This window comes from Heterocephalus glaber, unplaced genomic scaffold, assembly GCF_053883595.1.
Source record: "Heterocephalus glaber isolate CG9 unplaced genomic scaffold, H.glaber_assembly_v1.0 deba00000122, whole genome shotgun sequence".
Taxonomy (NCBI): Eukaryota; Metazoa; Chordata; class Mammalia; order Rodentia; family Bathyergidae; genus Heterocephalus; species Heterocephalus glaber.
Genome location: NW_028258138.1, coordinates 83,075,671 through 83,098,251, shown reverse-complemented (window position 1 = coordinate 83,098,251; position 22,581 = coordinate 83,075,671). Strand labels below are relative to the sequence as shown.

Sequence of the window (22,581 nt, the reverse complement as noted above, 5' to 3'; positions counted from 1 at the left end):
CCAGTACCAAAAGAGAAATCTCTTTTGAGTAAAGCAAGATTAAAAGAACCAAAGTAGAGAATGAAAAATGTTATCAATAATACTTTAGAAAAAAGATATCTTTGTTTCTTTGTATGTTAAATGTATTGTCATGTGGTTTGTAGACCAGAATTTTCATTCTTGTGCCATGGAACACATACAGTATTTTTGTTAAATGTATGTCATACAGAGCCAAGAACATATGCTTACTCCCGGAACACCAACTAACAGATAAAGGTCCTAGACCAGTGATGGCGAACCTTTTAGAGACAAGCGCCCAAACTGCAGCCCAAAATCCACTTATTTATCACGAAGTGCCAATGCTACAATGAAACCTGAACACTGAGGTTTTAGTTTAGAAAAAACAACTCATACATTAACACCTTTCATCTTAAAAGAAAAACAAGTAACACACATGCAATAGGTTCGCCACCACTGTCCTAGATGAAACAAAAAGAGAATCCCGTCCAGCTTCAGTATTTTAATAAAGATCAGCAGCACTTACTGAGGATTCTGGGTCTGACAGTTCATCCAATAACTTTCTTGCATCTACTACAGCTTGATAGAGTCGCAGATTTTTGCCATCAGAAGCAACAAAGCAAGCACTTGCAGAATTGCAGTATGTGCCTGACAAAGGAAAACAGAGGCTTTGGATTATAACACAGAGTTTATCATAGGCTGACATGAGAAACAAATATTGACACTTTTTAGGCATAATTATGGTTTAGAATCATAAACAATCAGCAGACAAAATTATTAAGCAAACATTCAATAGATAGATTATGAGAAAGAAAAGATTAAAAATAAACTTAACAATTCTTAAAATAAGTCTGGTGCTTACATTCTGAATACATATTTAAAAGTATCTTGTAGGGGCTGCAGACAGGCAGGTCTGCCCACACCCTGCCGAGGTCCCCAGTCCCGCAGAACACGCCAAATCAGCCCGCTGCAGACAGGCAGGTCTGTGCACGCCCTACCGAGGTCCTGAGTCATGCGGAAGACACCGAATCACCCCACTGCAGACAGGCAGCCACCTGATTCCACATTACCAAGGCGCAGAGGACACCAGACCACCAGACCAAGGTATTGAGTCCCACTGTTCACGGCCCAGAGATAGGGGCTTCTGAGCCGTTGTCCCACTGCTCCTGATCCAGAGGAAGGGCCTTCCTGGTCACCATCCCCCCCGCTGCTCCCAGCCCAGAGGAAAGGGCTTTTGGGCCACCTTCTGTCCCACTGCTCCTGGTCCAGAGGAAGGGGTTTCCCAGCCACCATCCCTCCGGCTGCTCCCAGCCCACAGGTAAGGGCTTTTGGGTCACCATCCCTACCGCTGCTCCCGGCCCCTGTCCCACCTCACCCAGCTCAGAGGAGGTAATCTGTGCAAGTACTAACAGGCCCCACCCCAGTCGAAATGAGAAAACACATAAATAAGTCTCAAAACCAGACTTCCAGATCACCTACAGCAACCCCAAAGGGAAATGAGATGGAACACTCTGATACTCAACCACCTGGACACACTGAACTGGCAACAAAAGGGGATCTGGAAAAAATGAAATCAGAAATAATTTCTCAGATAACAGGAGAAATTGTGCCCCTAGTGCAACACATGATTAATAAATCTAGAGAGGAGCTCAGGAACATGATGGAATCCCAACATAAGAAACAAATGGAATCCATAAAACACATGCAAATAGATTTCCAGGACATGAAAAACTCCATTGAAAGTCTACACAGCAGAATGAGCCAATGTGAGGACAGAATTTCAGATATAGAAGATAAGATTGCAATTAGTGACCAGGAAAAGAAAAATTGTTTCAAAATTATAAAGGAACATGAGAAATCAATCCAGCAGCTGCTAGATGATGCAAAAAAGAATAACATAAGACTGATTGGGCTCAATGAAGAAACAGGAGAGAGTGCAGATGACATAAAAAATCTCTTCACAGAAATAATGGCAGAAAACTTCCCAAGCAGGGGAAAAGAGCTTGACATACAGATAAGTGAGGCATATAGGACTCCAAATAGCCTTGATCAAAAAAAAAATCTACACACAGGCATATAATTGTTAAGATTCCAGAAACACAACAGAAGAACAAAGTTCTCCAAGCAGTCAGAGAAAAGAAACAAATCACATACAAAGGAAAGCCCATCAGAATCACAGCAGACTTCTCAACACAAACCATCAAGGCAAGAAGAGCTTGGAGTGACATATTCCAAGCCCTAAAAGAAAACAGCCTCCAACCCAGATTGATGTACCCTGCAAAACTATCTTTCAAAATGGATGGAGAAGTAAGATACTTTCATGACAAAGAGCACCTTAGGAACTTCGTGAATACCAAACCAGCACTCCAAAGAATTTTACACAATAGCCTAGGAACAGACATTGAGGATCACAATCCCAGGAAGCAAAGCAGAATGAACCCATCTGGCATGACAAGAAATTAAATGTAAACGGGGAGAACCCCACAAAAAGAAAAAGTCATGGCAATGACAAGTCAATATGTTTCGGTTATAACCATCAACGTTAATGGTCTCAATTCACCAATCAAAAGAAATAGACTGGCAGAATGGGTCAAGAAGCAAAATCCAACAATATGCTGCATACAAGAAACACACTGCATTCAAAAGGAAATTCATAGACTGAAAGTTAAAGGGTGGAAAACAATACTTCATGCGACAGGACCCCAAAAAAATCAAGTAGATTTCAAACCAACACTGATTAAGAGAGATGAAGAAGGACATTACATCCTTGTAAAGGGAACAATCCAAGAGGAAGAGATGACAGTCATAAATATCTATGCACCAAACACTAGTGCACCCAACTATATAAAACAAATACTAACGGACATGAAAAGTCATATATGCACTAATACAATTGTAGTGGGGGACCTCAACACCCCACTGTCACAAATAGATAGATCAACTAGACTAAAAATAAGTAATGAAATACTAGAACTCAATCGAACTCTTGAACAAATGAACTTAACAGATGTTTACAGAGTCTTCCACCCCACAAAATCAGAATACACATTTTTCTCAGATGCACATGGGTCATTCTCCAAAATAGACCACATACTCACACACAGAACATGTTTAAGTAAGTGCAAACGAATTGAAGTTATTCCCTGTATATTATCAGACCATAGTGTGATGAAATTGGAGATCCATAGCAAAAGAAACTCAAAAAATTTCATAAACATGTGGAAATTGAACAACACCCTTCTGAATAACCAATGGGTCACAGAGGAAATTAAAGAAGAAATCAGACAGTTCCTTCAATTAAATGACAATGACAATACAACATATCGGAATCTATGGGACACAATGAAAGCAGTCTTACGAGGGAAATTCATAGCAGTGAATACGCATATTAGGAAAACAGAACGAGCCCAATTAAACATCCTGATGCTGAACCTCAAGCTTCTAGGAAAAGAAGAGCAGGACAAACCCAAAGCTCATACAAGGGAAGAAATTATAAAGATCAGAGGAGAAATCAATGCAATAGAGACTAAGAGATTGATACAAAAAAAATCAATGAAGCCAAGAGTTGGTTCTTTGAAAGAATCAACAAAATTGATAAACCTTTAGTCAACCTTATCAGAAAAAGGAAAGAAAAGGCCCAAATCCATGCAATTAAGAATGAAAAGGGTGAAACTACAACAGACCCAGCAGAAATCCTGAGGATCATCAATACCTAATTCCAGAACCTAGACGCCAATAAGATGTACAACACAGAAGAAATGGACAGATTCCTAGATACATATGAATTACCAAAGTTAAATGAAGAAGACCTAAAAATTCTGAACAATCCAATATCAACCAATGAAATTGAAAATGTAATTAAAAACTTATCACCTAAGAAAAGCCCGGGCCCTGATGGCTTCACTGCTGAATTCTACAAGACATTTAGAGAGGAACTACTGCCACTACTGTTTAAACTCTTCAATGAAATCGAAAGGGAAGCAATACTCCCAAATTCATTCCTGGAAGCAAGCATCACCTTGATCCCCAAAGCAGACAAAGACCCAACTGAAAAAGAGAACTATAGGCCCATCTCACTAATGAACATAGATGCAAAAATCCTTAATAAGATAATGGCAAACAGAATGCAGAAGATCATCAAGAAGATCATACACCCTGATCAAGTGGGATTCATCCCAGGGATGCAGGGATGGTTCAATATATGAAAATCAATTAATGTAATACACTATATCAATAGAGCCAAGGACAAAAACCATATGATTATCTCCATAGACACAGAAAAAGCATTTGACAAAATTCAACATGCATTTATGATTAAAACCCTCCAAAAAATTGGAATAGATGGTCTCTACCTCAAACTGATAGAAGCCATCTATGAAAAACCAATAGCCAATATCATACTAAATGGTCAAAAATTGAAATCCTTCACACTAAAATTAGGAACAAGACAAGGATGTCCACTATTACCACTCTTGTTCAATACAGTTCTGGAAACATTAGCCATGGCAATTAGACAAGAGAAAGAAATAAAAGGAATAAAAATAGGAAATGAAGAAGTCAAATTGTCATTATTTGCAGATGACATGATACTCTATATAGAAGACCCCAAGAACTCCACCAAAAGTCTTCTAGACTTAATAACCAAATTCAGTCAAGTAGCTGGTTACAAGGTCAATACACAAATATCAATAGCTTTCCTCTACACCAATGACAGACTCACTGAGAGAGAAATAGGGCAAACAATTCCTTTCACAATAGCATCCAAAAAACTGAAATACCTAGGAATCAACCTAATGAAAGAAATCAAAGACCTCTTCTCTTAAAACTATAGCACTCTGAAAAGAGAGACTGAAGACGATATCAGAAAATGGACAGACATCCCTTGCTCCTGGGTAGGAAGGATTAATATAGTGAAAATGGCCATACTTCCAAAACTGCTATATAGATTTAATGCAATTCCAATTCAGATCCCAGCAGCATACTTCATAGACCTTGAGAAAAAAATCCAAAAATTCATTTGGAGCAAGAAGAGACCCAGAATAGCAAAAGCAATTCTAGGTAACAGAGACAAGGCAGGGAGTATCACAATCCCCAACCTGCAACTATACTACAAAGCTACTGTGATAAAAACAGCATGGTACTGGCAAAGAAACAGGCTTGAAGACCAGTGGAACAGATTAGAAGATGCAGAAACAACGCCAGACACACTCAGCCATCTCATCTTCGACAAAGGAGCCAAACACCCTCACTGGAGGAAAGATAGCCTCTTTAATAAATGGTGCTGGAAAAATTGGGCTTCAACTTGCCAAAGATTAAAACTAGACCTGTGTCTCTCACCATGCACTAAACTAAAATCAAAATGGATTAAAGATCTAAATATTAAAATAGAAACTCTGAACCAGTTGGAACAGAGGTTAGGTAGAACTCTTGAAGACATTGGTGTAGGAAAAGATTTTATGAACAAAACCTCAGTTGCCCGTGAACTAGCACAAACAATCAACAAGTGGGATCTCTTCTCTTATTAAAAAGCTTCTGCACAGCAAGAGAAACCACCAGCAGTGTGAAGAGACAACCCACAATGTGGGAAAAAATCTTCACCTGCTCTTCCTCAGACAAAGGTCTACTATCTCGAAACTATAAAGAACTTAAAAAGATCAGACCTCCCAAATTTAAAGACCCAATCCAAAAATGGGCATCTGAAATGAACAGACATTTCTCAAAGAAGTAGAAATAGCAAATAAATACATGAAAAAATGTTCAACATCACTGGTCATTCAAGAGATGCAAATGAAAACAACACTGAGATTCCACTTCACTCCAGAAAGAATGGCTGCTATCATGAAATCAACCAATAACAAATGCTGGCGGGGCTGTGGGGAAAGAGGAACCCTGCTCCACTGCTGCTGGGAGTGTAGACTGGTGCAACCACTGTGGAAATCAGTATGGAGATACCTCAAAGAACTAGGACTGGAAATCCCATTTGACCCCGCTATTCCACTGCTGGGGATCTTCCCCAAAGAAGTAAAAGAATCATACCACAGTGATATATGTGCACCCATGCTCATAGCAACACAGTTTGTAATAGCTAAAACTTGGAAACAGCCCAAATGCCCATCAACTGGAGACTGGATAAAGAAAATGCGGTTTTTTTATAAAATGGTGTACTACTCAGCCATAAAAAATGAGAAATTAGAGACATTTATAGCTAAGTGGATGCACATTGAGGCGATACTCTTAAGTGAAATAAATAGGACACAGATGTGTAAATACCGAATAGTTTCTCTGGTGTGAGAAACTGAAAGTGTAAATAAGGACTAAATGTATAATAGGTCATGTGAAATACGAAGAAAAGGGGCAAAGGGGAAGGAAGTGGGAGGGCTAAGGGAAAGGATAGAAGGGAATGGGATTAATATGAGAAAATGGAAAAATAGGAACAAAATCTTTGTAAATAGGGAGGGCTGGAGGGGTTGAAGGGAGGGCTGGGCAAGGGTGAAAAATAAGAACCAAGAGAGACTATGTAAAGGTGCAAATTTCCAATGATGAATGTCATTATATTGTATACCTAAAATGTACCAATGATTACAATGAATAATCGATAACGTAAAATAGGAATAAAAGGTCCAAAGGGGTAGGGGTAGTGGGAGGCACAGGGGAAAGGAAAGAAGGGAAAGGAAAAAATGATGAGAAATGGAAAAAATGGAAATAAAGTCTTTGTAAATAGGGAAGGGTGGAGGGCGTGAAGAGAGGGCTAGGAATGGGGAAAAAATAAGAACCAAGATGCATTATATAAAGGTACAATTCCCAATGAGAAATGTAATTGTGTTGTATACCGACAATGTACCAATAAAAGAATTTAATACAAAAAAAAAAAAAAAAAGTATCTTGTAGGGCTGAGGATTTAGCTAGTGGTTCCTCTGCTCACCTCGCAAGTGCAAGGTTCCAAGTTCAATCCCTGGTACCCCCCCAAAAATGTATATTGTAACAAATAATAGTTTAAAAGCCTTTATTAATTTCACAATTTAAATGAATACTTACCAAGACAGTAACTGGGAATAAGGGTCGGAAGCCAAGCTACATTGGAGAAGGCTGAGGTGTGGAGAGAGTTGATCCGAGCTAGCTCTGACACTCCACCAGTGTAGGACAAAGGTCCTATTGGGTCCACACGCCACAGAATCAGCTCACTGTAGATGGCGTTTGGGTCATGGAAGGTGCGAGTGGCTGCGTTTCGGAGAGGCTGTTTCGACAAACCTTTTGTATGTCTCACAGGGTCCATCAGTTGGCTTAATTTGCTATCTGAGTCCCACTGGGTGTCCAGCTCAGGTGTCAGCAGGGCATTATGATGGGAGGATGTCAACAAGAGCGGCAAGACTGAATGGCAGGCCAGGTCATTGAGGTGAAACCGATGGCCACAGTATCGGAACTTGTGGGACACCGTCAGAACCGTGGTGAAGGCAGATTTGTCAGCAAAAGTGACCGCCCACTGGTTCAGAGAGCCATCGACGTGCTTAGAGACCATCATCACTGTGGGGTCTAGGATGTTCATACTCGTGGTATGTGCCCCGGAAGGTGGCTGCGATCTTTGAGGACTGCCCATCGGCAGCAGCTCCTGGTGCAGCGGGCTGTGGTGAGCATCTTTCGTAGAATTTATGCAGGCATACATCATGATATTCTTACTCAGGGAGCTTGCATCACCTGAGGGAAATGCAACAGGAATTCGAGAAGAAAAAGAAACCTGAAAAACATAAGTATATGATTCAGTGTGAGGAGCTTGCTTTCTCAAAAATCATCTTCCCAAGACATTTTCATTTCCAAAGTGCCAAATCTCAGCTTCCCAGGAAGAAATATCATCTTCAAACTCTTTATGAGCCTTTTTTGATTTAGCTAATATTTCGATATTTATAGCCCAAGATGAAACACAAAAAGTTTCAAATTCCTTGCTTTACATAAAAAAGACCACAGTCACAGATTTAAATTGGAATAGACTTGAGAAAGATAACAGATTAACACAGCTTCATACAGCTAATAAAACTGAGAGGAGGGGTGGAGAGGCTCATCCTGAGTCATATTTTGAGGATACTTTCTTAATTTTATTCAAAATATTATGAATTCCTATAAATAATTAGTATATTACCAAAAAATCTGAAATTCACTTTCTTTTAACTAGGTTTGCAAAAGGTCACTGATCCTCTTGGGAAGCAAGAGCAAGTATTCTTTTCTCAGTTGTTTATCAAACAAATTTCTGTAGTAATTCTGAAACCTCTTAAGTCTACATGGCATCTATTTTCTTTAAAGAAATGTAATTAATTGCTTCATCTGGAAAATATACCTGTACTTGTCTAAATATCCCAGGATTATATTCATCCAAATACTTTACGTGCCACACTAGAAAGGTACCATCTACAGGGTGCACTGTAAAGAGCATGTCGGGGTTCTTGTTCCACTCTGTGAGCAGCGTCTCCATCTTGCGGTCCAGCAGGACCGTAGGCAGGGGCATGGGGATGAGGGGCCGGGAGCAGGCCCTTGGGCTGCCCTCTCTCTCTCCATCTTCATGTTCTGATGAGCCCGTACCTGCCTCCGATTCTCTGTCCAGGGATAATTCTGAATCAGAAAAGACAGTAATCAGCATACATCTTAAATAATACTATAAAAATTAATTTACATACTGGACTATAAAGCATATAATCTTTAGATACTAATAAGTCCCTTTTCCAATTTATGGTCAGGAAAACTTTTTTTTTTTTTTTTGGTACCAGGGATCGAACTCGGGTCCTTGCACTTGCGCAGCAGGCAGCGAAACCACTGAGCTAAATCCCCGGCCCAGGAAAACTATTTTCTTATTTGAATTGAAAATTACCTCATTTATTATTTTAGATAAATCAAGAATTCACTCATATTATCATTAATGTTATGATTAGCAAAACCTGCCCCTCCAAAAAAATGATATGGATTCCAAAGTAATATATTATGTAAAGCCTGGGTTCAATTCCCACGACACACACACACACACACACACACACACACACACACACACAGGCTCTGGTGATGTTTGCACATCACCTGGCACAGTGCCTGGTCCATGGTAGATGCTCAGTAAATAGTCACGGAATGGAAAAGGAGGACGAGCAGGAAGGGAGGCTCCCAAACTACAAGAGACACTACAGACACTTGCTGATTTCAGAGAAAGAAAACTATGAACACAGGTTACTAACCATGGTCTAGTTTCATACGTAAGCCTCTCTCTCTTTCCTCCTGTGAACGTTCCTCATCTTCTCTATCTGCATCATCGCTTTCATGATCTAAATGTTTCTCAGAAAGTTTTCGCAACTGATGCATAAATATTTCAGTTGAAGATGTAAAATGAAATTCCTTATTGTTTAACCAATGAACTACGAATCCCCCATTTCCATCATCAATATTAAAGGCAGTGCCAATCAGGGCATTGGGGATATCTGTGGAAACAAAGAAGATTAGATTCCAATAGGGTTTTTTAATTTCTTTAAAAATAGGAAAAATGCTGATTACTGACAAACAACAAGATAACATGACTGTAGCAGGATCTGTCAGATCTTTAACTGACTTTAATGATAAATATAAATTTGAAGAACTAATGGCACAGACTACATGAAATTGCAGTACTAAATTAAAAACCAAATATACCCACACATAAGCCTTTATTGAGTCCTGTTTTGGGGACAGGAGGGTGGGAAAGATAAGGCAGAAAAGCAATGATAAAAGAGATAACGAGAGAAGTTTAAATATGAATTGATACTAGATATTATGGAAATCTTTGTAATTTTCTTAGATAATGATATTCTCATTTTGTGAGAGAACTTCCTTATTTGTAGGAGATACTTGCTGAATATAGTAAGAGTGATATGCTGTGCTAAGTGTATCTCAGTTTGGAAATATGAAAAAAAACTTCTACTCACACCTACGTGAGCACAGGTGCACACAAGCGCACACAGGGCATACAGCAACTGTATATAAACTGATAACAACTGCAGCATCCACATGAGGGCCTGACCTGCAAGTGTCCCCTGTACTACTGGTCGACCATTCTGAACGTCTGAGGGGAAAAATGCAAGAAGGCAGTGAACTTGGAAGTACAGCAGCATTTCTCCATCTGGAGTACCTGACAGTCACAATACAGAAGAATTCAGGCAAAACTGCACAAATCAAAAACTTAACCCCCTTAATTTTAATCCACATAGTGAATGATTTATCCAATGGAAAAAACTGCTCTTTGCAAAAAATAAGTTATAGTCCAAAATATCCCAGTAGCATTCTATAATGAATATAAGTATTAATGCTCTAAATTTTTCTTTCTTTTCAATTCCTGGATGACAATACTGGTTTTATGATAAAAATGAAATAACTCACATAAAATAAGACCTGTAAATTAACACTCCTATAAAACACTACCTCACCTATGTACCCATGTACTATTCTTACTAGAAATGTTGAACCCAAGTCTTAAGATGGGACAAATACTCAGAGTGCAAAACATTCTAAAAGAAAAAATTCTAAAAGACAAGTGAGAGACAATATTTTGAGACTCAGACTTTTGTCAACTAAAGGACTGTTCTAGATTAGAGTTTAAAGAAAAATGACAATCAAATGCACTTTAGAAGACTATTTGAATATGAATGAATATCACATGAATTATTTACTCATGTACGGTGGTTATAGAGACAAATCTTTTTATTAGAAAATACAGTATGACTGGGCACGGTAGTGCATACCTATAACCCTAGCTACTTGGAAGGCTGAGGCAGGAGGATTGCAAGGCCAACCTGGGCAATTTAGCAAGACCTTGTATCAAAATTTTAAAAACTTAAAAAGCCTGGTGACATAGCTCAGTGCTCCCTGGGTCCAATCCCCAGTAGGGAGGGAGGGAGGGAGTAAGGGAGAGATTGATTTTTAAATATTCAAGTAACACTGTAAAAATATTTAGGAGGTGAAGAGTAATAATACCTTCACTTGCAAATGGTCAACTCAAAAACACAGCCAGGTGTAGTGGCACATGCCTGTAAACCCAGCAATCTGGAGGCTGAGGCAGGAGGATTACTATAAGTTCAAGGCCAGCCTAAACTACACAGTTGAGTTCAAGGCCAGCCTGAACCATACAGTGAGACCTTGTCTCAAAAAACCCAAAAGCAAAACAAAATATAGGAAGAGGATGCAAAGAAATACAAAAAATAATTTCATATAACTTCAGTAATATATTTTATTATACGCATGATATATGCAAAATATTATTTCAACAAGTAATATGAAATAAGAATTTTTAGATTTTTGGCTAATGCTTTAGCAATGGGTACAATTTCCACATAATGAAGTGGAATTAAAGAGTAATTTCATTTTAGTAGTGGCTATTTTCTGTCTCACCTCCTGGGGCTGGATCTCTTTAGGCATCACAGGGACACTGTTCCAACACAGCTTCTAGGGAACTACCCTGTTATTCTCCTTCTACAGAGGAAGCATCCAGGATTTTGTCAGCACACAACCATCTGGTATCCCACCATTAGCCATCTTTGCGCTCTTCAGAGCATGCTTGTGAGGGAGGCTTGGATGCCTCTACTCAAAAGACAACAAGCACACCATGCTCTTCTGTTACTCAAAGCAGGCACTTCTCTCACTGCCTTTCTTGTTTTCGTTGTTCTCTCCTTAAGCTATCCTGATAACAGCTTTCTCTCACTGGCCAGTCCAAGCCATCTCCTTGGGGACTCTGGCCACACAAACACCTGTTTAAAAGCCATCCACTGACTTCCCTCATTGTAAGGAAAAACAGACTTCACTTAGTTGGTAATACCAGATTTGATCGTTCGCCTTCTCTTCAATCCATGACTCAACAGAACTTTTGTTCCTAAGAATTCTTGTCATCTGGATAAAACACAACATCCCAAGAGCTCCAGCTGTTCCTAAAGCTGATCTCAAGGCAAGCAAGGTGGCAACAGACACTGCTGGCTCACAGGGAACAACAGGAACAGGACCTCTCTGGGCTGCACCAGGCCGGTCTTCACTGTGTTCCACCCAAGGAGAGGGGATCGTGAAGCTGTGTGAACACAGTTGAGACAGAACTCAGCAGCTCGGATAAGACCAGGGGTGTGCGAGCGGAGTGAGCGTGAACAAAGTGAGAGCTTGGTAGCAAGGTGACAGTCCATCTCCACCACCCATCTGTGCACTCCCTGCAGTGCTGTCACCCAGAGCCTCCTGTGCCTGGCAGAACTCACGATCCTGAAGGTGCGTGCAGTCTTGAGAATCCTCTGCTTGCCACCCTGAGGACACACGCAGCACCATCACCCAGGCACAAAGTGATTATGAAGCACTGTGATGATCTATTCATCTCCTCCACTGTGTGGCAGGGCCAACAGCACACACGGCCACTGTAGAGCACATGGCTGCGACCCCAAGGGCTCAGGTGGGATCCTGGTGACACAATCTTTTTAACCCTTAGAGCTCTATTTTCCAACTTGGTAACTGCAGAACAAGCCACTTTGGTGAAGAAGAGTGCCTTCCTCCTCGTAAAGAATCACAGGCTTCCTTTTCCTATGCGTACTTTCCCTGTGTCCATGTCCCATTGCGCTCCCGAGGCGTCACACCTGCAAGCACTGCTACCAAGCATGCCTTTCACTGCTCAGCACCTGGAGGTGTAACCTCCACCTACTCTCACCTTCTTGGACCACTCTGTCGTGGACACCTCGGACCAGAACAAGCAGAAAGCAAGTCCTGGCTGCAAACGGCTGCAGGGTAGCACCTGCTCCAACCCTCCTGTTTCTCCACCCACAAGAAATTAAGATTACTAGTGAGATATTTTACATTCATTTTATACAGAGTCTTGGGGCCGGGGATTTAGCTCAGTAGGTTCACCACCTGCTGCGCAAACGCAAGGATCCAAGTTCAATCCCCAGTACCAAAAAAAAAAAAAAAAACATTTTATACAGAGTCTTAAGCATCTCAATTGGGATTGGGCACATCACACGTGCTCCAACAGCCTCAGGCGGCTGGAGGCCGCTGTGCTGGACAGCACACACCTGGAGCCACCACTAAGATCAGCCTCTGGACCTGCACTTACTCAACATCATCTCTGTACAAGCAAATATCAAAAACTCCCCTTCATCCTGCAGCAGCAGACCTTCATTTCAATGAGATGTGACTATGTTTACAGAAATGCAGGTCAACAAGGAATGTGATATAAATTTTATTGTCTTCCCTTAAGCCTGCATGCAAAAAGAAAAAACACTGCCTTAAATAGAAAATCTCAAATATGCTTCTGCCAACATGCAATCTGCTTTGTATTTCTTAGCACACAAGAAGAAAGGGTAAAAGAAAACACCAAGGTTGTCTTTCCCTTACCATAGGCCAACAGTCTACAGGGGCATAAAATAAGAAATGCTGACATATAAGGAAAACTTTGTAAAAGTACATTCAGATAAGGTCATAAGTAAAAGCTGAGAAAAAAGAATGGTTAAAATCATAAGGGACATCCTGGCATGGTGGCACATGTCTATAATGCCAGAACTCAGGAGGCTGAGGCAGGAGGATCACCTCAAGTTCAAAGCCAGCCTGGGCTACACAGTGAGTTCAAGGCCAGCCTGAACTACACAGCAAGACCCTGTCTCAAAACACCAAAAATAAATAAATAATAAAATTATGAGGGAGGGAAATTACACCAATGAGCCAGGCTACCACCATTTGTGCTCCCAGAGACAACTAAAGCTTTAATATCGGTGAAACTACTGTCATATTCTAGACAAAAGTGCTCAAAAATACTTAGGAAATTATACCCTGAGAATCATGGACTCAATTTCAGTAACAGTACCTTATATTATGCCCACATTCCAAGTCAGAAGTATTTTAAAAGACAACACAGAATAATGTAAACTTAAAAAGACAGGCTATAAAAACAGCCTGACTTTCCAGTGCATTCACTTAATTTCAGCACATTTGTGGGAAGAGAACGTGCCACCCTGACCTGTGGCCGGGTTGATGCCGGCGGCGATGTGGAAGTGACACAGGGCGTTGGCATGGTGGGAGATGTGTCTCTGGACTTCGTGTGTGGCCGTCTGGTCAGGCATCAGTTCAGTGTGAGTGACGAGGACAGAGGACCTCCGCTGGCCTTTCCTTAAATTCTTCAAATGGTGTATTGTCTAAAAGGGAAAGATGATTGCTGAGCCCGACTCTGGCAAAGCAATTAAATGCCAAACAGAGAACTCTCTCTTTTTCTTTTTGCAGTGCTAGATATGGAATCTGTTGCCTCAGGCATGCCAGACAAGCACTCGACCACTGTGCTCACCCCGCCTGCCAAAGAACTCTTAATTATTAAGGATTTTAAGATTTTCCTCCCTGTAGAACCTCACCATTTAAGGGAAACTTTTAATTCCAGTAGAACAATTTTAGATATAGTCTCCACAGTTCTCATAAATTTTAGCATAAGGTAAAAGTAGCTGCTGTAAAACACTTATTCATGATATATATGTACAGAACAGGAACAAATACCCCTGGTTAACATTAGAAGGCCCAAATGCTGGAGGATGGGGGTTTCCCACAATGTCCCACACTGAAATAAGGTTCACCAGTCGATAATAGGAAAAATAAAATTTGTAAACCTCCTACAAGAATCCTGCCACCCAAAATTCTCACTCAGAAGTTTAGCTAAACAATCATACGTGACATATTTCTATTTTCAAGACGAAACTAGTGTACAGATACAGCCAGGGGAACCCACTTAGGTAAGAGTAGCAGGAGCAGGGCCTGTGGGGTGTGCACTGAGACCCCTGGCTGGCGCAGCTGTTGGGGGCATCGGGACATGGGCTGCATCCCTCCTGGATGATCCCCTTCACAGCATAACCCCACAGTACTGCTCCCGTAGTTTGTGATTGAACTCACCCAATACCATGCTGTACAATCAGCTCCCTTTTCTCCTTTGTTCCCCACATTCAATTAAAGAAATTGTAACACATTATCAATTCTTTCTCCATTAAAGTAACACTGGCCCGGGGTCGGGGATTTAGCTCAGTGGTTTCACCACCTGCTGCACAAGCGCGAGGACCCAAGTTCGATCTCTGGGTCCAAAACAAAACAAAACAAAAATAAAGAAACACTGGCCCTCTTCAATTTCTCCTACTTTTAAAATGCCTTTTGCCATGGAAAACAGTTATCAGTTTAAAGATGTAGTCTCCTATGGAGTTGCTTATTTTTTAGACCTCTTGGGTCCAAAATGCCTACTGAATTATTTTCAATAGACGTTTTGTTTGTTTGTTTTTTAAGAAAAGGTCCCACTATGTAGTTCAGGCTGGTCTTGAACTTGCAGAGATCTTCCTGCCTCAGTCTCCTGAGTGCTGAAATACAGACATGTGCTACCATGCCCACCTTCAATAGATGTTTGACATGTATCATGATTTTAAATTAGATTGGCAAGGCTGATCTAATAATGACTGATTATTTTCTCCTAGAAACAAAAAGTAGAAACTTAAGAATATATACAATTGTGAGCCGGGGATTTAGCTCAGTGGTTTCGCCACCTGTTGCGCAAGCACAAGGACCCAAGTTCAATCCCCAGTACCAAAAAAATAAATAAATATATATATATATATATATATATATATACACACAATTGTATAGACCTAGCAGTTAGGAGTTTTTTAGGAGAGGATATCAGAAAGTAAAACAGTTCCTAAGTCAGACAATTGAGAGTTCTTTTAAAACTTATTTGAATATTATTAATGACATTTTTACAAGATAGTAAAAAACTTGTCAAATCACTGATTACATGTTTACTTATATTTTTGCTTTATTTAGCAGCTGGTAATACAACTTTACAAACATTTGAGAAGCAACTTATTGGAGGATATAAAGTTGTCTAAAAGCAAACAGTCTCCTAAGGCTTACATGTAATTTGAAAATTAAATTTACAGGTTATAAAAATGATCTTAGAAATCTAGTTAATCCTTTGTCCCACTATTTTTCAATATCAAAACACAATCTGATGATAAAAACCCTACAAAAAATTGAAACAGACGGTCTCTACCTCAATCTGATAAAAGCTATCTATGAAAAACCAATAGCCAATATCATACTAAATGGTCAAAAACTGAAATCCTTCACACTAAAATTAGGAACAAGACAAGGATGTCCACTATCACCACTCCTATTCAATATAGTTTTGGAAACATTAGCCATGGCAATTAGACAAGAGAAAGAAATAAAAGGAATAAAGATAGGAAATGAAGAAGTCAAATTGTCATTATTTGCAGATGACATGGTACTCTATATAGAAGACCACAAGAACTCCACCAAAAGTCTTCTAGACTTAATAACCAAATTCAGTCAAGTAGCTGGATACAAGGTCAACACACAAAAATCAGTAGCTTTCCTTTACACAAACAACAGACTCACTGAGACAGAAACAGGGCAAACAACTCCTTTCACAATAGCATACAAAAAACTGAAATACCTAGGAATCAATCTAACAAAAGAAATCAAAGACTTCTTCTCTGAAAACAACAGCACTCTGAAAAGAGAGATTGAAGATGATATCAGTGAAGGACCCTAGTTAGCAAGACAGACTCCATATTGCTGCTTGACCCACCTGCCTGCCCTTTAGATGAACTCAGAAGGAGGAAGCTTAAAAACCACCTCCCCTTAGAAAGTCTCTTTAAAAATAATAATTAATCAACTATTGTTTTACAAATGTTCTAAGAGCAGGACATTCCACTTCTGTACCTTTCTCTTGCTTTGCTAGTTCTATCCCATAGTGGGGCCTAGAAACTGTTGGCCTCAAAGGTGTATAAAACATGTTTGTCTTCCCCCAGTCGGGGCTCGAGTTCGATGCTCGAGTCAGGTCCCAGCCAGTAATAAACTCCTGTGTGGATTTAATATCGGTCTCTGGTTGGTTCTTTCTCATTGGGTGTAACAATCAGAAAATGGAAAAACATCCCTGGCTCCTGGGTAGGAAGGATCAACATAGTGTAAATGGCCATACTTTCAAAACTGCTATATAGATTCAATCCAATCCCAATTGAAATCCCAGCAGCATATTTCATGGACCCTGGGAAAACAATACAAAAATTCATTTGGAACAAGAGGAGACCTAGAATAGCAAAAGCAATTCTAGGCAACAGAGACATGGCAGGGGGTATCATAATCCCCAACTTGCAACTATACTACAAAGCTACTGTGATAAAAACAGCATGGTACTAGCAAAGAAACAGACCTGAGGACCAGTGGAATAGATTAGAAGATGCAGAAACAACTCCAGACACACTCAGCCATCTCATCTTTGATAAAGGAGCCAAACACCCTCACTGGAGGAAAGATAGCCTCTTTAATAAATGGTGCTGGAAAAATTGGGTTTCAATTTGTCAAAGATTAAAACTAGACCTATATCTCTCACCATGCACTAAACTAAAATCAAACTGAATTAAAGATCTAAATATTAAAATAGAAACGCTGAACCAGTTGAAACAGAGGTTAGGTAGAACCCTTGAAGATATCGGTGTAGGAAAAGATTTTATGAACAAAACCTCAGTTGCCCGTGAACTAGCACAAACAATCAACAAGTGGGATCTCTTCTTATTAAAAGGCTTCTGCACAGCAAGAGAAACCACCAGCAGTGTGAAGAGACAACCCACAATGTGGGAAAAAGTCTTCACCTGCTCTTCCTCAGGCAAAGGTCTACTATCTCGAATCTATAAAGAACTTTAAAAAATCAGACCTCCCAAATTTAAAGACCCAATCCAAAAATGGGCATCTGAAATGAACAGACATTTCTCAGACAAAGAAGTAGAAATGGCAAATAAACATATGAAAAAATGTTCAACATCACTGGTCATTCGAGAGATGCAAATGAAAACAACACTGAGACTCCACCTCACCCCAGAAAGAATGGCTGCTATCAAGAAATCAACCAATAACAAATGCTGGCGGGGCTGTGGGGAAAGAGGAACCCTGCTCCACTGCTGGTGGGAGTGTAGACTGGTGCAACCACTGTGGAAATCAGTAAGGAGGTACCTCAAAGAACTAGGACTGGAAGTCCCATATGACCCAGCTATTCCCCTCCTGGGTATCTTCCCCAAAGAATTAAAAGAATCATACCACAGTGATATATGTGCACCCATGTTCATAGCAGCACAGTTTGCAATAGCTAAAACTTGGAAGCAGCCCAGTTGCCCATCAACTGGAGACTGGATAAAGAAAATGTGGTTTTTTATAAAATGGAGTACAACTAATTTCATGAGAAATTAGAGACATTTATAGCTAAATGGATGCACATTGAGGTGATACTCTTAAGTGAAATAAATAGGACACACATGTGTAAATACTGAATAGTTTCTCTGGTGTGAGAAACTGAAAGTGTAAATAAGGACTAAAAGGTATAACAGATAATGTGAAATAGGAAGAAAAGGGGCAAAGGGGAAGGGGAAGTGGAAGGGGTAGGGGAGAGGAAAGAAGGGAATGGAATTAATACGAGAAAATGAAAAAATGGAAACAAAGTCTCTGTAAATATGGAGGGATGGAGGGGTTGAAGGGAAGGCAGGGGAAGGGGGAAAAATAAGAACCAAGAGAAATTATGTAAAGGTGCAAATTTCCAATGATGAATGTCATTATATTGTATGCCTAAAATGTACCAATAAAATAACAGTTTTTTAAAAAGACAGTCTGAGGTGTTCTGACTTCTACTTTTAATTGTTTATGCTTTCAATATTGAAAAAATGTACAAATAGTGCCCCATCACACAGTACCAGAGCTTGCCTACTTTACCTAAAAGGACATCCTCAAACTACCTAGCTTGTAATATTTCTGCTTGGCCATAAAATAACAAAGTCACTGTGGCCAGACGACCATCAGACTATTAATGTAAACAGACAATGTACACATACAGTGAGTAATGCAGAGAGAGGTTTGTAACACATGAGTATAAGGAACAAGGTACAGAACAGTCTGTGTGACAGAATCGCAGTCTTATAAAGAAAAATATACATACACACATGACTGGAATGGGTAGATTGTAAATTCCATGCCTTTTTTCCTTTCTTTATTCTAATTTTAGAATAAGCATATATTCCTATATAACAAATACTCACAAGAAAATAGTAACCTATGCTTACTATAAAAAATTTCTAGTAATTCTGAATGATGTGTAAATCTCATTTTATTCCTTAATCATACTAGAGACAGTACTTTATACAAAACTGTAAATAATCTAATTTCTTATAAAGTATTTTTATTTCATACCATATTTTAAAAATGGAAAAGTTATTTCATTTTCAAAATATTTAGCCATGAATAATATAAACCAATATTTCACTTACTTCTATTTTAATTATTCTTTTTTTTTTTTTGGTACCAGGGATCAAACTCAGGACCTTGTGCTTACAAGGCAGGTGCTGGAACCACTGAGCTAAATCCCGAGCCCCTATTTTAATTATTCTTAAAAATGATAATTTTAGGCCGGGAATTTAACCCAGTGGTTTCACTGCCTGCTGGGCAAGCACAAGGACCCAAGTTCAATCCCCAGTACCAAAACATAATAATAATCATCATCATTTTAATTAAAATAAAAGTAAAATTCAATCTTCATGAAACGAAAAATACTTTTGATTACAAGTTATTACAAGAACCTTTAGATTTTTCCTAATCAAAGCCACTTACTCCTACAGATCTTGACATCTGGTGTGCAAAATGGTAGGCTTACAACTCTGTTGCTTCCCTAGACCCTACTCTCCATGTGGCTTGGCAGTGACACGAGCTCCCTCACAGGCATCAAGGCCATTCCCACACATGCTGTGTGCACCATCTGCACCAAGGCCAGGGCCCTCTAGCACCGTTTAAGTAACGATACCTCCAGAGCGTGCTGGATCCTGTCTTTGTGTCTTCCAGCGTGGGAGAGGGGATTGGCAATGCTGGAAGTGGTCTTCTCACAGATCTGCTCACCCATAAGACAGTCTTCTGGCAGTAAAGTTTCTGCCCAGAGCCGGCACACGCCGTCATGGCATGACGTTAGTAACACATTACAGACAGAGCCCCTGGCAACAAAAAGAAATAAGCAGCGGTTGTTATGTACAGAAATGCCATCAATTAATTAAAGGCTATTAATACTGGCTCTTCACACAGAAAGAGGACATTAGTGTAAAAAGTAATCAAAGAGCTGGAAATCACACAGAGTGCAGTTTCACTGCACACGTGAAGACCAGGAAATGGTCTGGACAAAAGCAACAGAAATGAAAGCCTGATTGTGTGTGCGTGCTGCTTGAAAACTAGGTCCTGGCGCAGTATCAGCATCTTCTAAACAAAACTAAGTAGGCAGCACAAAAAACATAAGCATTGTAAGTTACAGAGTGGTCTGAATAAAAGATCATTCAATGTAATGAAGTCATCTGGCTATGGCAGCGGTTTTATCATTTTAAATCACCCTCTCGTAATCCAAACAGTTACAAACAGCTAAGAACACACCTTCATAATTAAACTCTAAGGAGGATATCATTATAATCTGTAAATCAATGTCCTTTCCGTTAAAATAAGTACAAATGTCACAGCCTGAAGGAGCTGAGGCACTGTAACTGCTGTGGAAGGGTGTGCATGGTGCAGATATAAACACTGTACCACGTCAGGTACCAAGGAAGCTACACACGTCCTCCTATAGGTAGTTAGGATACTTCAGCTCCTCGCTGAAGAACAAAAGCATCTTTTTCCTTTTTAAAAAATGCTTATAGAGGGCCGGAGATTTAGCTCAGTGGTTTTGCCGCCTGCTGCACAAGCGCAAGAACCCAAGGTCAATCCCTGGTACCAAAAAAAAATGCTTATATAGAATTTGACTCAATTGAAAATTTAAAAACTATTCTGCAAATGTTTTCAATAGATGCAAATAAACAGAATAAATCTTTTCTTTGGACTCCAGATATTATAAGCTTCCCATGCTATCTTTTCTTGAGCACAGCCATAATGTGTGCTGTTTCCTGTCAGGTGTACGCTGCTCTCAGGCGTATGAAGCAGGTGAAATAACCCTCCCTCAAGAAAGACCACAGATTTCTAATCAAGCTTCTGAGTGTCCAACGCTTTCTCAGCTATGCACATATGATACCAAATCATTTGTACGCGCTGTTTTGTAGTTTCTAGATACCTACACAGTCAGCCTTCCATAACCATAGGTTCCATATCTGTGGGTTCACCCAACTACAAAAAATATTTGCAGGGAAAAATTATATCCATACTGAATATACATGCTTTTTTCCTGTCATTCTCTAAATGATACAGTGTAACAGCTATTTACATAGCACTGACATTGTACTAGGTATTACAAGTAATCTAGAGGTGATTCAAAGTAACAGGAGGAGGTGTGTAGGTTAAAAGCAAATGCTACACCACTTTAGGACCAGGGATCGAACTCGGGTCCTTGCGCCTGCGCATCAGGCAGCAAAACCACTGAGCTAAAACCCCGGTCCACTACACCACTTTATATAAAGAACTTGAGCACCTAATGATTTAGTATCTGTGGGAAATCCCAGAACCAATCCCACAGGAATACTGAGCAACAACTATTACAAAAATACTTCACAGCAGGTGTGGTGGTGCACACTGAAAGCCAGCACAGGGAGGCTGACGTCGTAGGGTTGCTTGAGCCCAAGTTTGGATCAGCCGGGAAGTACAGAAGACCCTGCCTCAAAGAAAAAGAGATTTTAAAAAGGAACACTTGGGGCCGGGGATTTAGCTCCGTGGTTCCGCCACCTACCCCACAAGCTCAAGGACCAGAGTTCGATCCCCGGTACCAAAAAAAAAAAAGGAACACCTTCTGATTGGCAATTGGGAAAAAGACATTTGTAGTAGAACACCAATAAAAATCTTTTTTTTCATTAAGTTCATTGGTACACTCTAGGTATACAATAGTTACATTCATCACTGTGAAAAACAATCTTTGGAAAGGGTCCTGCTGTCAGGCCTAAGACTAGAAGGCACAAGCTTGCCACTTTCTCCACTACTGTCCGCCTTCCCAGCGTGGACACTCCTGGGTCTAGCGCTGTGCTATTTGTGCTCAGCGTGTGCTTTCCTGTCACTTGAAAGGGTGTCCTCCTCAGACTCTCCGGTCCTGCTCCTCACAGTACCAGCCAGCAGCACCCGGCACACATGCATGGAGCACTTCACACCACAAAGGCACTTTAGTTTCACCACAACTCTGAGGCAGTGCTTGCTACTCCTACCTGCCCTACAGAGGGAAAAGCTGCAACAGAGTTTAAAATGAGACACAAGCTCACAAAGCTAGTGACAATAGCAGGGCTTCAATTCATACAGCTGGCCCCAGAGCCTATTCTGTCAATCAGCATGTCAGTACAGTAACAGGTTTTACTCATAGAATTTTCATAAATGTCTAAGGATACAATTAGAGTCACATGATACGTGCATCTCACCTGGGCATATACTTGCTAGTTTTACGCCAGGAAAAACCTGTCACCGCTCGGGGATGTGCCAAGTACACAAAGGAGAACTGGGCTGAGGCCTGTCTCTGTTTCACTTCCTGATGATCATGAGGTATAATTGAAGACTTCCAACCAGTCATAGGGTACCACACTTTCAAAAGACAGTCATCCT

General features: G+C 40.2%; 1 protein-coding gene across 5 annotated transcripts in view; it reads right to left on the bottom strand.

Annotated features, from left to right (window-relative positions):
- The window catches only part of Dmxl2 (Dmx like 2), a 141,566-nt gene that overhangs the window by 66,421 nt on the left and 52,564 nt on the right, over positions 1–22,581 (bottom strand). For 4 of the 5 annotated variants that reach the window (XM_004835407.4, XM_004835409.4, XM_021261156.2 and 1 more), the window contains exons 7-13: positions 22,401–22,579; positions 19,841–20,024; positions 13,973–14,147; positions 9,207–9,446; positions 8,324–8,595; positions 7,033–7,729; positions 524–645 (exon numbers count right to left, since the gene is read on the bottom strand). In XM_004835407.4, the coding sequence (XP_004835464.2) occupies positions 524–645; positions 7,033–7,729; positions 8,324–8,595; positions 9,207–9,446; positions 13,973–14,147; positions 19,841–20,024; positions 22,401–22,579 (1,869 nt within the window). The remainder of the gene's footprint in view (positions 1–523; positions 646–7,032; positions 7,730–8,323; positions 8,596–9,206; positions 9,447–13,972; positions 14,148–19,840; positions 20,025–22,400; positions 22,580–22,581) is intronic. The other variant, XM_021261167.2, reaches the window with a different exon arrangement.